The 14,569-nt window shown below is 42.3% G+C and overlaps 1 protein-coding gene across 1 annotated transcript in view; it reads left to right on the top strand.

The window, feature by feature from the left end:
- CHRNA7 (cholinergic receptor nicotinic alpha 7 subunit) overlaps positions 1-14,569 on the top strand; it is a 140,693-nt gene that overhangs the window by 44,230 nt on the left and 81,894 nt on the right. Inside the window, exon 3 of the mRNA XM_061159627.1 lies at positions 13,350-13,394. Coding sequence (XP_061015610.1) covers positions 13,350-13,394 — 45 coding nt within the window. The remainder of the gene's footprint in view (positions 1-13,349; positions 13,395-14,569) is intronic.

The raw sequence follows: 14,569 nt of genomic DNA, 5'->3' as shown, positions 1-14,569 counted from the left end.
TTCCTGGCACTCAAAGCATCAAAAGATGCTCCAGGTCATCTTGTCTATTACCTGCCCAACACCTGGAGTCAACTGTTTCTCAAGGACCCCTGGTTATTTTTACTGGAGAATGATTAGGAAACAAAATCTGGGTAATAGGTGTACTACTGGGGCGTCATTGTTTCTAGGCCCTCAAAGTTGACAGAGTAAGGAGATAAGTATGTGTACACTATCACACACACACACACACACACACGAGTATTTCTGTGTATAACATTGAAATCTATTATATATTAAGCTAAACATGGATTTTTCCTTGTGTATCCCACTCTACTCCAATACCATGTGGGTAATTCTAACCTCCTTTCCACCCAGCAGTGAGAAATCTGACTCCCCTGCATCTTTCGTCCATTTACTTAATTGTTCAATTCCAGTATACCTGCAGTGGTTTAGAACTGTTAACCCAGACCTCTGTGGAGAAGAGCTTCGTCACCTAAAGTGCACTGCATGTGTACACTGCCATAGAGACTCCACTCGTGGGAATTACTTAAGTCAGCACCCGTTTCTTCCAACTCTGTCAGAGAGGTTTTTACCTTTGTAATGTGTTTAGATCAGTTTCTCACATTTTTGCATTCCACCTTGGAACCTCTGACTTCCTAAACGGTTTACTTTCAAATTTGTATACATTAAGGTTTATTCTTTGTGCTGTAAAGTTATATGGGCTTTCACAAATGCTTTATGTCTTGCGTTCACTATTGCAGTATCATACAAAATTGTTTCCCTGCTCTAAAAATCCCCTGTGCTCCATCTATTCATCCGTATAACCTCACATACAGACAACTGATGATCCATTTATCAGTCCTAGGTTTGCCTTTTTAAGAATGTGTTATAATTGTAATCATAGAGTATGTAGCCTTTTCAGCCTGGCTTCTTTCACTTAGCAATATATAGTTAAGATTTATCTATATCTTTCATGGGTTGATAGCTCATTTAATTTTATCCCTGAATAATAATTCACTGTACGAAGGTACCACAGTTCATCTGTTCACCTACTGTAGGGCTTTTTGGTTGCCTCTGAGTTTTGGCATTTATGAATAAAGCTGCCATAAACATTCACATGAAGGTTTTGGTGTGGATGTCAGTTCTGAAATCATTGGGTAAATATCTAGGAGTGCAGTTGTTGGATAGTCTGGTGACACCAGGTTCAGTTTTGTAAAGAAACTACCAAACTGTCTTCCAGATTGGCTGTGCTGTCTACATTTCCACCAGCAGTAAATCAGAGTTCTTGCTGCTCCACACCCTCCTAGCAACTGGTATTGTCAGTTTCTTAGATTTTAGTCATGCTGATAGACGTGTAGTAGTATGTCACCACTTTTTGTTGTTGTTTTTATTTGAAGTTTTTATCTTATATTGAAGTATAGTTGGTTAGTAATGTTGTGTTAGTTTCAGGTGTATGGCGAAGTGATTCAGTTATACATGTACATGTATCAATTCTTTTTCAAATTCTTTTCCCATTGAGTGTATTAATTTATAATTCCTTAATGGCATGTTGAGAATCTTTTTGTATGCTTATTAGCCATCTGTATATCCTCTTGGTTTAAGTGTCTGTTCACGTCTTTTGCCTACTTTTTAGTAAGGGTGTTTGTTTTATTGTTGACTTTTCCCCCTATATTTCAGATTCATGTATTTTCATCAGAGATGTTTTTGCCAAACTATCTCCCAGTCTGTAGTTTGTCTTTTCATTCTGGTAAGTGTCTTTCACAGAGCAAGTTTTATAAAATCCAACCTAGAGCTTTTTACATGGATCATCATCCGTTTGCAGTTGTGTTCAAAGGCTTCATCACCAAATGTGAGATCATGCTCGCCTGCCAAGTCCCTTCAGTAGTGTCCCACTCTGTGCGACCCTGTGGACTGCAGCACGCCAAGCTCCTCTGTCCATGGGATTCTCCAGGAAAGAACACTTGAGTGGGTTGCCATGCTCTCCTCCAGGGGATCTTCCTGACCCAGGGATCGAACCCACATCTCTTGTGTTGGCATTCTTAACCACTGGACCACCAGGGAAGTCCCTCAGTTTCAGAAGTTTCTCTGCCATATTTTCAAGCCTGTTAATTATTTCCTTGGCTCTGTACAATCTACTCATGAACCCATCAAAGACTTTCTTTAATTTAAAAATATTTATATTAATAGAATTTTGTACATTTATGATAAAATATATTCAAATTTCATATAGGCATTCTTTATTTTTGTTACTTTTTAAAAAATTCCTAGTATTTCTTTTAGATTTTTCCTTAGAATTTCCATATTCTTGCTGACATTACCCATCTGTTCTTGCTTGTTGTTTATTTCTCCTTTAGAGCCATTTAACACAGTGATCATATTATTTTAAATTTCATGTCTGATAATTTTAACATCTGTGTCATATCAGAGTCTTTTCTGATTCTTGCTTTGTTTCTTCAGACTTTTTTCTTTTTTTTAGTTGCCTTATAGCTATTCTGTCACACACCAGAAGTGTCCTATAAAATAATAGAAATTGAAATAAATACACCTATCATTTGAGAATTTCTGTTAGTTTGACTAGTAGTTGGGCTGTAATGTTTGCTGTAGCTTTTGGTGCCAGAGGCTTCAGATTCTTCTATTGTCTATTTTTGTCTCCCCTCTTGACTTTGATCTTTGCTCAGTACCCCTACTCAGAGGCGATCTGCAGCTCTTTCAGGAGGAACCCACTGTCCTCCTTTTGGAGTGTTAGTGTGGTGGAAAGATGTGGGAGAGGGGAGGTGTTCTGTAGGTTCTGTGGTGTTAGGATTAAATCCCAGTCTTTCAGTGGGCCTGTGCTCATGGGCCTGTGCTCCTGGGCTGTGGCCTTCACAAGTGTTTCTATCTTATTATAGCTTGTATGATCTGCCTACCACCACCCCACCCCGACCCCGCCCCAGTGAAACAGAAAGGCTACAGCGTGCTGGCGTGGGAGGAATGGTGGGGATCAAGTGCTGGAAAGCTTGGAAAGTGGTCTTTGCTAAGGTGAAGGCTCTGGGTGGCCTATCTTCCTTCCCCATGCCAGAGTTATAAGGGGATCTTTTGGGATCTTTCTTAGATATTTACCATAAAAACTGAATGGGGATCCTAGAGATAAAATTGATGAAAGTGTAGTTGTCCACATGATTGTGTGATCCTGGAGTTTCTTATTCTCACTCAAGTTCGTCCTCAGCAGACTCATCAAAATGACCATGTGGGCATTGCTATAAGTTTATGGCTCTAATGGCATCTGCCCCAACTAAGCTATGACTCTCTGAATTCACCTGTTTCCAGATTTCTGTGTGGCACTTTACCCTCCAGTATCGATCTCTCATGGGTCCAGCTAAGGTCATTGATTTTCAGTATGTTCATTGTTGTTTGTTGTTGTTGTTATGTGAAAGTGAAAGTGTTAGTTGCTTAGTCTGACTCTCTACAACCCCATGGACTGTAACCCACCAGGCTCCTCGGTGCATGGAATTTTCCAGGCAAGAATACTGGAGTGGGTTGCCGTTTCCTTCTCCAGGGCATCTTTCCAGCCCAAGGATCAAACCCAGATCTCCTGCACTGCAGGCATATTCTTTACCTCCTGAGCTACCAGGAAAGCTGTAAGTGTGGCAGTGATTAATTCTAAGCTCTTTACATATAGGAGCTGAAAAAAATGATTAAACCTTGATTACTTTGTGAGTCATACTCATCTTCTTGAGGAACTTGTCAAAATTTCTTAAACTGAGAGTGCAACAATTTTGGTAATTTCTCAGTCATTATCTCTTTAAATTTTCTCTTTCTAAAGCTTTTTTAGATGTGTGTTAGATGTTTTCATTGTATCTTTCATGTCTTTTAAGCAATCATGTTATCCTGTATTTTAGGCCATCTGTTCAGGTCTGTCTTCATTTTACTAATTATTGTTTCAGATCTTTTTATTTTTAGTCTGTAACTTATCCTTTGAGTGTTTATTTCAGTGACTACATTTTTCACTTTGCAAAATTATCCTTTTGTTTTGTCTTGTTTTATCCCTGAGTATCTTATTCTTCTCTTGTGCTTTTGATATCTTTATATACTTAACCATTTTTAAACATGGGTATTCAGTATTTTCCCTCTGATATTTCTCTGGTCTGAATTTTGGGGGATTTGTTCCTGTTGACTTGGTTTTCTGTATCTTGGTCATGGGAGATTTTTTACTTACATATTTTATATTTTGCATCAGGAAGACATAATCATGGTTGTGGTTTATAAACAATTTTTTTGCCTTTTTTTTTTTTTTTTTTTGCTTAGTTGTTTATTCTCTCTGCTTTTGTCTGTTACCTCAAGTTTTACTGCTATGGAACAGTTTTATGCTACTTTCTTAGTTTGCAGAGTCCCCAGGCATTTTGGATTGTTTATATGAATTCTCCATCTGAAAGAAGACCTACACTTTCTGAGGAATTATAAAAAATGAAAGTGAAAGTTGCTCAGTCATGCCGGACTCCTTGCAACTCCATAGACTAGTCCTTGGAATTCTCCAGGTCAGAATACTGGAGTGTGTAGCCGTTCCCTTCTCCAGGGAATCTTCCCAACCCAGGGATCAAACCCAGGTCTCCCACATTGCAGTCGGATTCTTTACCAGCTGAGCCACCAGGAAAGCCCAAGAGTACTGGAATGGGTAGCCTATTACTTCTCCAGGGGATCTTTCCAACCCAGGAATCAAACCAGGGTCTCCTGCATTGCAGATGGATTCTTTACCAATAAGCCACCAGGGAAGCCCTAAGTGCTGCCTTTTTTCCTCCACTGTCAGCCCAGACTGAGACAGACTTGCCTGTGTTTCCTTCCGGCAGTGGACTCTTAAAGATCCTTGTGTCCCATGGCTGGGCGGATGGTATGGGGTTAGCTCCCCTCACCTATGGAGTGGGAGTTTAGCATTCAGTCCCACAGAGGCTTTGTTCAAGCTCTCTGAATATGACTGGCTGCCACTCTCCCTACACCAGCTTATGTACTAACAGTGTCATTTTCGGTTCCCTCTTGGATTTTTTGTTTTTGAAGATTTCTCTCCTTTTTTTATTTCCATTTACATTTAAGAAAATATTTCTATAATTTCCTCTAGCATCTCTAGGTGTTTGGTAGCAGGACAGCGTTCAGGTCGTGGATTCGGCTGTTTTGTTAGAACCAGAATTACGTCTCCTGTGTATGGTCTCAGTACACTTTTTGCTTCCCACATGCATGTTCTCTATTTCAGTTCAAGTTGTGTCTTCCTTTTGGCACCCCTGTGTCCTCTTTCCTAATTAATCTCTGTGTTTTTCTTCTGCACACCCTGTGGTTATCTCATGCCTTGCCTTCATGCCATTAATTCAATTTTCAGCTGGGTCTGTTTTGTTCCTTCCTGGTTCTAATTTACTAGCCATGTAACTGTGTTGTTTTGGCTCTCAGTTTATTTGTTTAGCTCTTCAGTCTCCTTTTTGTTTCATTCAGGTCTTTTATAGTCTCATCTTTGAAGTCATGTTTAATTTGATCCAAGGTTTTATTGAGTTATATAGTAGAAAGAACTCACAGGAAGCATGCTTGTCTTAATTGGACTTTTTTCCAGTATTATACTTTGTATTTTTTATGCTCATCTGTTTTCCTTTTCTTTCTTGCATTTGCTATTTTAAGTTATTTGTGTATTCATTGATTCATTCACTTCCAAACTATATTTGTGAATCTGTCACTCCAATTTTTTTTTATTTTGCCCATGCCTTACAAGGGTATGTTTACTTATAGTTTTTAACTTTCTGTAGTATAATAGTATAAACTTTTTTCTGTATTATTCTTTCCTTGTATGTGATTTTTACTTTTTGTTAATTTGTTAAGCCAATTAATCTACATTGCTTGTGGAAATATTATATATGTCAAATAATAACAACAATAAAAAGAAAACATTACTGCTTTCACTTCTGGCTCCTGCCTTCTTTTATGTATATCACCTCCTTCCCTTCCCTTCCTGCAAGTTCCACACAAGGGTTCTAGTGACCAGAGTCTGCCTCTCTCCCCTTCTCTCCCATGGATCCATAATCCCCCAGCCCCTCCACCCCTTCCTCCACCTTCCAGCCCTGCTGACTCAAGATGGAACTTCTTTTCTGGTTCTGCTCTCCTTCTCCATATCTTAGGCTTCATTCCTCTAGATTTGAGTCCTTTGGGGGAGACTGGGAGGCTGTTCCTCTAATAGTAGCAGAAAGAATGTCTTTCAGCCCTAGTTAAAAGTGTGCCCCTGAACCCCTCATCCCTCCCTGGGGAGGCTAGGGCAGGCCTTTCACACTGTACCCCAAGATACAGACCTTGGGCAACCTGCAAATGAGCACTGAGATGGGGCCAAGCCCCTGGGTCCAAGAACCAGGATGTATTAAGAACACCAAGCCTGCACCAGTGACTTTCAAACTTCTGAGCTTCAGGACCCCTCTACTCTCATAAAAGTTATTGCAAATTCTCTCCCTTCCCATTTTTTTTAACATGTGTTACATCTATCAATATTTATTAGCATGTTTGAAATAAAGCCTAAGAAAACATTTTCAAGTCCATGAATCGATTTAAAATTATCATAAACCTGTGCCTTGTAATCATAACTAATATTTTAAGAAAAATAACTATATTCTCAAGCAAAACACATATAGTGAGAAGGGCGGTGTTGTTTCTTATTTTTTGCAAATCTCCTGAAGGCCCAGCTTTACAGAGGACTGGATTTTCTGATCTGCTTCTGCAGTCTGCTGCATTATATGTCTCGTGGCTCTGCAGAGCTCTACCAACCGCTCATGAGGAAATGAGGGTGAAACAGGCTAATAACTCCTGATGGTTGTGAAAAATTGTGGCTTCACTAATCCTCTGAAAGCATCTCAGAAACTCAGAGGTTCCCAGTCTATACTTTGAGAATTTCTGTGATGTATGGAAATCAAAGGGAACCATTTACTGTGACCCTCACCAAAGTGTTTCTTAGGAAGAACACTGGGAGCAGAGTTGCCTGGTGGCTGAAACACAAGTGTTGAGCTAAACAGGTAAGGGACTGGGTCTCAGCTTCTGCATGAGCTGTGAGACCTAGGGCCATGGGCTGTTTGGTTTCACAGTTGATATCTTTATATATCCCTCCCTCTTGATTATAAAGGTGATACAGGCTCACTGCAAAACACTCAAACAGAACAGTGATGTATTCAGTTAAATTTGGGAACTCTTCCTCTAGTCCCCGTTATTAGATGAGAATAATAATAGCACTGACTTTGTAATTTTCCCAAGACTATAATGAGTTTGAAAAAAAAAAAAAAAGTGTGTGTGTGTGTGTATATGACATTCAGAAGACTGCAGACTCTTGAATTTAGCTATGTTCTTTTCATATGACATTTATGGTATCCTCTGTGATGAAAATCATGGGCTTGTTCATCTTTTGCCCTTTCTTTCTGTTGGACAGAATTTTCTCATTGTGTGCCTTTTTCTTACTGATATGTAGGCATTTATTTCTTATTCTGGATATGAATCTTTTCTCAACCTAATAACTTGCTGACTCAGGGAGAATCACAGCCTCTCTATTTTTCTGTTAAAAACAGGACAAAAACATGGCTGGTGTAAAGATTAAATTAGGTAAGAGAAGTAACCCTTTTTATAAACTACAGAGGACTACAAAAATAAGGATTTATGTTATCCAGCAACTTTCTCTGCAAACAAGAATCAAGACACAGATCTATTATTACCTGTTTTTTTTTTTCTCAGCATCTACACAAAAGCAAAGAGAAAGTGTCGGAAGCTCTGCAAAATAAAGTTGAATAATGTCACCCTGTAACTTCCTGAAGAATAGTTGCTGTGGGAGTGCAGGATGGCACATGACACATCATCAGAGTGGTCGTGCTCTAAGGCAGCCATGTGATTATTCCAAGAGATTGATTTTTAAAAAACATATAGTGTGCTTTAAAAATCCCTTTATTGAGGTATGATTGACATACCAAAAGCTGTACATACTTAATGCATACAATTTGAAGTGTTTGCAGATAAACATACACCCATGAAACACTCACCACAATCTATGACATTAACATAGCCATCACCTCCCAAAGTTTCCTCCTACTGTCTTTTTAGATTTGTTGTTAGAATTATTATTTCTATGATAAGAATACCTAACATAAGGTCTACCTTCTTAGCAAATGTTTAAGACTACCTTACAGCATTATTAGTTATAGACTCTCTGCCTCACTGGGGGTCTCTATGGCTTGTTCATCTTATAGAGTGAAACTTTGCACCCTTGGACAGAGACCTCCCATTCCTTTTCCCCCAAATCCAGTCTCTGGCAGCCACCATTCTGCTCCATGCTTCTATGGGTTAGATTATTTTAGATTTCTTGCACAAGTGGAATCATGCAGTCTGTCTTTCTGTGGTTTCTTTGATTTAACATCATATCCTCCAGGTTCATCACAATGTTGGAAAGAGCAGGGTTTCCTTCTTTTTTGAGACTAAATACTATTCTGAAGTGCTCAGACTGAAAATCAAAGGAGAGGTTGGTTTTGGGAGTGCTTGTGTACTGATTTTTGTGGTTCCATGGTAGCCAGGGGTCCTGTGTCATCCTGTGAGATCCCAGGGTCAGGAAGGAACATGGGTCTTGTGGGGTAGCTGTGTGTGTGTGTGTGTGTGTGTGTAAGAGAGAGAGTGAGAGCCACCACATGGGGATGCACTGGAGTTGAGTCACATGTCACAGCCTATGCGACACTGCCCTCGTCCCTCCCACACTGGGAGGTTGTGGGGGCAGCTGCTGTCTCCCCATTTCCCAGGAGTGAACACTGAAATCGTGGACAGTGAATGCTTAATAAGAGGAGCTGATTGGAGCCCAGGAGGTTTCCCAGCAGCCAGTGTGGGCTCTGCCCTCTGTGCAAGCCAGTCTGGTTGGGTCAGGGCCATGAGGGACAGACGGTTGCTGAGGGTCTGGAGTCCCTGGAACCCATGCCCAGATCCTGTGCTGTTTGCTCCCAGAAGGTCGTCATTATTCTTCAGTCACTCAGTCATGTCTGATTCTTTGCAACCCCGTGGACTGCAGCACGCCAGGATTCCCTGTCCTTCACCATCTCCCAGAATTTGCTCAAACTCATGTCCATTGAGTCGGTAATGCCATCCAACCATCTCATCCTCTGTTTGATCTCCTTGCAGTCCAAGAGACTCTCAAGAATCTTCTCCAATACCACAGTTCAAAGGCACAATTCTTTGGTGCTCAGCCTTCTTTATGGTCCAACTCCCACATCTGTACATGACTACTGAAAAAACCATAGCTTTGACTAGACGGACCTCTGTTGGCAAAGTAATGTCTTTGCTTTTTAATATGCTGTCTATGTTGGTCAGACTCTATTTTGGGGAGCTCCAAAATCACTGCAGATGAGGACTGCAGCCATGAAATTAAAAGATGTTTGCTCCTTGGAAGAAAAGTTATGACCAACCTATTGGTTGTTTTTTGAATGTTGAGTTTTAAGCCTGCTTTTTCACTCTCCTCTTTCACCTTCAAGAGGCTCTTTAGTTCCTCTTTGCTTTCTACCGTAAGGGTGGTGTCATCTGCATATCTGAGTTGATTGATATTTTTCCTAGCAATCTTGATTCCAGCTTGAGCTTCATCCAGGCCAGCATTTCGCATGATGTACTCTTCATATAAGTTAAATGAGGAGGGTGACAATACACAGCCCCAGGGGGTTGTACCTGCCTGTTTTTCAAACCCCCTGGGCCTGGGTCTGGGGTCAGGGTTTGGAAACCCCCTTCTCACCCCTCCCCCCACCAAGAATCCCAGTGGTGGACCCCTGTGATTCCAGCCTGTGTGGGACATGACCACTGAGTTCAGCTTCATTTGCTGATTCCTGATGTCACACAAGTGTGAGGGCAGCACGGGAGGCTGGTAGCTTCCGTGTCAGTGGAGGAGGACAAGGTAAGGGAGGAGAAGCTTCCCTCCCGACTCCATAGGGAGTCAGAGCTGTGTGTGGTGAGGACAGGGCTGGGAAGGGGTGACGGGGAGCTGGGTGGGAGGGGACCTTGCGGTGCAGACCTTGCAGGTCCTGGTTACCTGGCTGTGCCTTTGGGGGCCAGCCCAGGGTGGACCAGGAGGGTGGCCATCTTCTGTACTCACAACTTGAAAACTGGTGGCTAGGTCTCGCTTTTCTTTATGTAACATAGATTTATTGTACATGAAATGATGTTCGGATAACTCATTATCCTTGTGGGAAGAAACCAAAAGTAGAGCTAAGTCCCTTCTGACACAGCTAGACCACTGGCAGGAAGGTTCTTTGGGTTGAATTGCACTCTGTCTCCCTGGTGCCTGTAGTCTGAGGCCACAGGTCTGCGCAGGCTGCAGCTTCCGTCTTGGAGCCCCTGGGCTTGCAAAAGAGGAAGGAGGAGGCTGTGCAGCAGGAAGGGCCCCCGGGAGTTGAGGGGGAGCAAGGTCTTAGAAGGTGGAAGGTGCGTACGGTGGGTGTGAGGGGTCATGGCTTTGGTGTTGCAGAGTCATAGGGAGTAAAGGTCACGTCTCATTTTCGGGACCCCATCTTCATCCCTCTGGTGATGTTTATCTCCCTGACATCCTTTCTGAAGATGCCATCTTCCTGTCCTCCATGACTTGTCACCATTTGTAATTACAGGTCTATCATTGTCAAATTATATTATCCCACCCTTCACCCACATTTTATATTCTGTAAGCTCAGGGACCATGTCTGTTCAGTTCACCGTGGTGCGTGTCAGGCTGACATAATGCCCGAAACAGAAAGTGCTTCACAATTATTTTGTCGCATGGGTGAATAAATGAACACTTGGTTGGACTATGGCTTAAAGAAGGGGCTGTGTGCTGCCCTAAGGACCTAAGACTTGATTCTTTTAGCAGTTCAGCTGGAGAAGGGCAGAGAGCTATTCTGGAACTGAACAGAGGTCAGACTGTGAGGGTCCTTTCTTCCATCAGCTTGGCTGCTGTAACCAGCGTACCACTCACTCTTAATGACATACATTTGTTTCTCACAATTCTGGAGGCTACGGAATCCAAGATCAAGACACCTACAGCTCTGATGTCTGGTGAGAGCCTACTTCCTGCTTCATAGATGGCTGTCTCCTTGCTGGGTCTTCACATGGCAGAAGGGGTGAGGGAGCTCTTTGAGGTCCCTTTAATAAGGACAACAGTCTTGGTTTGAGGGTGAACCCACCCCTATGACCTAAACACATTCCAAAGACCCCACCTCCTGATACCATCCCAGTGGGGGGTAGGTTTCAACATAGGAGATTTGGGGGTGACACAAGCATTCAGTCTTTGGAGGGGAAAGGACATGCTTCCCATGGGGATGAGAAGGAGATGCCACTGTGCCTTGTACCATGCAGACTGAGAGAGCTGAGACTCAGCCAGTGGGTGGCCTGGGATGGGAGATGGGGGCCCACCTTGGGAACACAGACAGGAGCCTCCCTGCTGGTCCTGCAGGCTTTTCCTGGGTCTCTATGGAGGCCCCCCCACCTGCATCGCTGCTCTCTCCATTGGAGGCTGGCTGCTGCTCTGCGTTGATTACAGTTTGAAATGCTTGCTCAGTCCCATGCCACCGCACACCGCCGAAATCCCGTTTCCCTCTAATGAGGTTTCAGCTGGCGTGTTGGAAAAAAGAAAGGCTTTTAATTAGATTGGTCGTAATTGAGCTCCCAAACCACAGAAGCCTTTCTCTCAGAAGATAAAGACACGGATGCAATTAAGAGGAAGAAGCCACCTGAATGGAACACTGGCTAATTTTAAGTCCATTAAAAACAACAATTCCTTAATAAGTTGAGGCAAGGGACATATGTCCTGAAAGAGTTTATCAGCGCTTTCAAATAGTGCTGGGATCAGACTGGAACTAGAGCCCTCGTGCAGTGCAGATGCATGACTTTGTCAGGGACTGTTCACTCTGTACAAAGCGAGGTTAGCTCCACAGATATTTCTACCCAAACCCCTGGAAGGTGTTATTTTGCAAAAGGGGGATATATTTTTCTTGTGACCAGACTGGCAACTTCTGGATATAGCCCCTGGCCTGAGGTCCCTGGGACTTGGTCCCCTGTCTTTCTCCAGGCAGCCTGATCCCCTCAACGAGATTACCTTCCTGCCCCCACTGTCATCTCTCAGAGATGCCCAGGGCAAGCTGCTGGGGCAGGGACACTGATGTGTCCAAGAATCTCTGCCAGCTCCTTACACGTTCAACACATTTGTATTTTAATGAGAAGCAGCATTCATTTCTCACTTGCATCCCTGCCCTGTGACCACGCCCCAGCAGATGGTGTTCTTTCTGCCACTGGGTCTGTTTTTGCGAATGCTACCAGGGAACCAGGCCAGTTAGTTCCTTTAGAAGGAGCTCATGATCTCAGCCTCAGGGCATCTCAGTATTAATAAGCACTTTCCCATAGAGGGGGTGAAATTGCTAGTTTGTGGAGTCTTTTTTGGTGCGAATTGAACACGAAATATTGAACAACAGCGTTCTTAGTAGAACTACTGCAGGAAACTTGCTCATTTTTCTCCGTGCCCACCCTGGCTTTTGCTAGCCACTTTTGGGCCTTGCCAGCCATGATTAAAAAAAAAAAAAAAAAGCTGATTGCATCCCAGTTGGAAAGGCCTGAAGTTGGCTAGCATCTTCTTTGGATGCCTAGTGCGAGGGCAAAGTCACCGTTGATATGCTGCCTCACGCTCCCGGGACAGAATGCAGACTTGGCATCCTTCTGGAGCCCACACTCAGGTTAGAAATGTGGAAAGAGGGCTCTTGACCCTCAGGTGTGAATGTTTCCTTCATAAAGTCAGCTCACCTTTCTGACCCTTAGTTTGCTCACCTGGACAAGATTTACCTTGTTTGTGTGTGTTAAGGGCCTGGTATGCTGCCTGGTTGATGAAGGATGGAAGAAAAGGTAGCAGACCCAGGAAGAAATGGGGCCCACACGGCATTGTTAGCACAGGGGCAGCAGCTGTCACCGGAGGGCTCCCTTTCCCAGGGGAGGGAAGCCTAAAATATTTCAATTTGCTTAAAACTCTATCCATTCTTATAATAAACTTGACTTTAAATGATTGGAATTTGCACCCAGTCTCATTTTCTTTAAGTATACAAGTGATTTTATAAAGTGTAAGTAAAAGTAAGTTAAACTGTTAGCAGATATCATCTCTGGATGGTGGGGTTGCAGGGTTTTAATTTCCTCCCCTCTACTTTTCTATCTTGTGTAAGAGCTCTGTAATGAATGTGTAAATAGAAAAGCTTCACTCCGGGGAAATGCTGGAGTATATTTGGAAGTGCTTGGTGAATTCTAATTTCCACATATACCAACCGTCCCAACCATCAGACTGGTGCATGAATAATGGTATCATTTTCTTTTAGGGAAACTGTATAAACCATGTCTTTGACTCTTTATTTTTTCCTTTAAAGGATGAGAAGAACCAAGTGTTGACCACCAACATTTGGCTGCAAATGGTAAGTTGCAACAGTGGCCGTCCTTGCCCATGGGGCTTCCTGCTCTTGCATCCGAGATGTCTGAGCTGGAATTGCAGGCAAGGTCTCTGAGAGTATCCAGGACTGTCCTGCCTGCCTCCACGTTTGCCAGCAGCGAAGGAGACCACCCTACCTTTGCATGTGTGGCACTACACCCTGCAAGGCTCAGTGCATGCTCCTGCTTCACAACAGGGTGACTTGGGGAAGTTTCAAAAGCAGAAACATGTACATAAGTCGTAAATTGCAGGTTTGCATGTGAATGTCCACAGCCCGCACCATAACTGATCCCCAGAGCTCCAGAGTGCCTGCCCAGCTCCCCCTGTCTCTAGCCGTGCATGTCTTAATATGGCAGAGCAATGCCCAAGCCAGAAGCCTTCACGCTTCCTGCTGTAGTGATCTCTGCAAGAATTTCGAGATGCTGTATTTTTTCATTCATGGATTTTTTTACCTTGCCATCTAAAGTTCTAACCTAGATTAATTAACTACAAAATATATCACTTCCATCCAGCTGTAAATATAAACATTTAAAAATAAAACTGTCAGTCTCTATTTTAAATTGAATATATTTAAATTCCATATAATTTGACATGCCTATCATTAATCAAAAAAACATATACAAACATGCCCTTCTTTAGCTGGTGGATATTTTACATAGTCCCTTTTTCTCTCTGCACTTGCCTTTCTTTTCCACACAGAATTTTATCCTTGAAAGTCTTTTTATTAATGATTCTGACTTGGTTCTTTCCAGTGTAAATATTTACATAAAAATTATTCCTTCAGAAAAGTGTTAAAATTTTTCTTCTGGATTGATTTAGGATTACAGTGATTATTGGTACATAATTCATCAAGGTGAAACTAATTATACATTTTAATAATAATTAAAAAATTGGAAATCGACCTCTCTACCGAAGATGGGGCTTTTTAAAAAATTCATTAATACATTCATAGATGCCTATTTTTTATTGCTAAAATTGAGACATAGATACAGATTTCACCATCAATTCTATAACTTTTAAAAATAGAAGTAGTAACATGTAGAGTTCAGAATGAAGGGCAGTTTGTGATAGCAGCATTACTCATTCCCTTGAACTTCTTACAGATTATATGCCAAAAATAATAGTCTGAGGGTCTTGCCTGCAGGATTTAAAGGAACTTGC

This window comes from Dama dama, chromosome 13 (assembly GCF_033118175.1).
Source record: "Dama dama isolate Ldn47 chromosome 13, ASM3311817v1, whole genome shotgun sequence".
Classification (NCBI taxonomy): Eukaryota; Metazoa; Chordata; class Mammalia; order Artiodactyla; family Cervidae; genus Dama; species Dama dama.
This window is presented reverse-complemented; position numbering and strand designations above follow the sequence as displayed.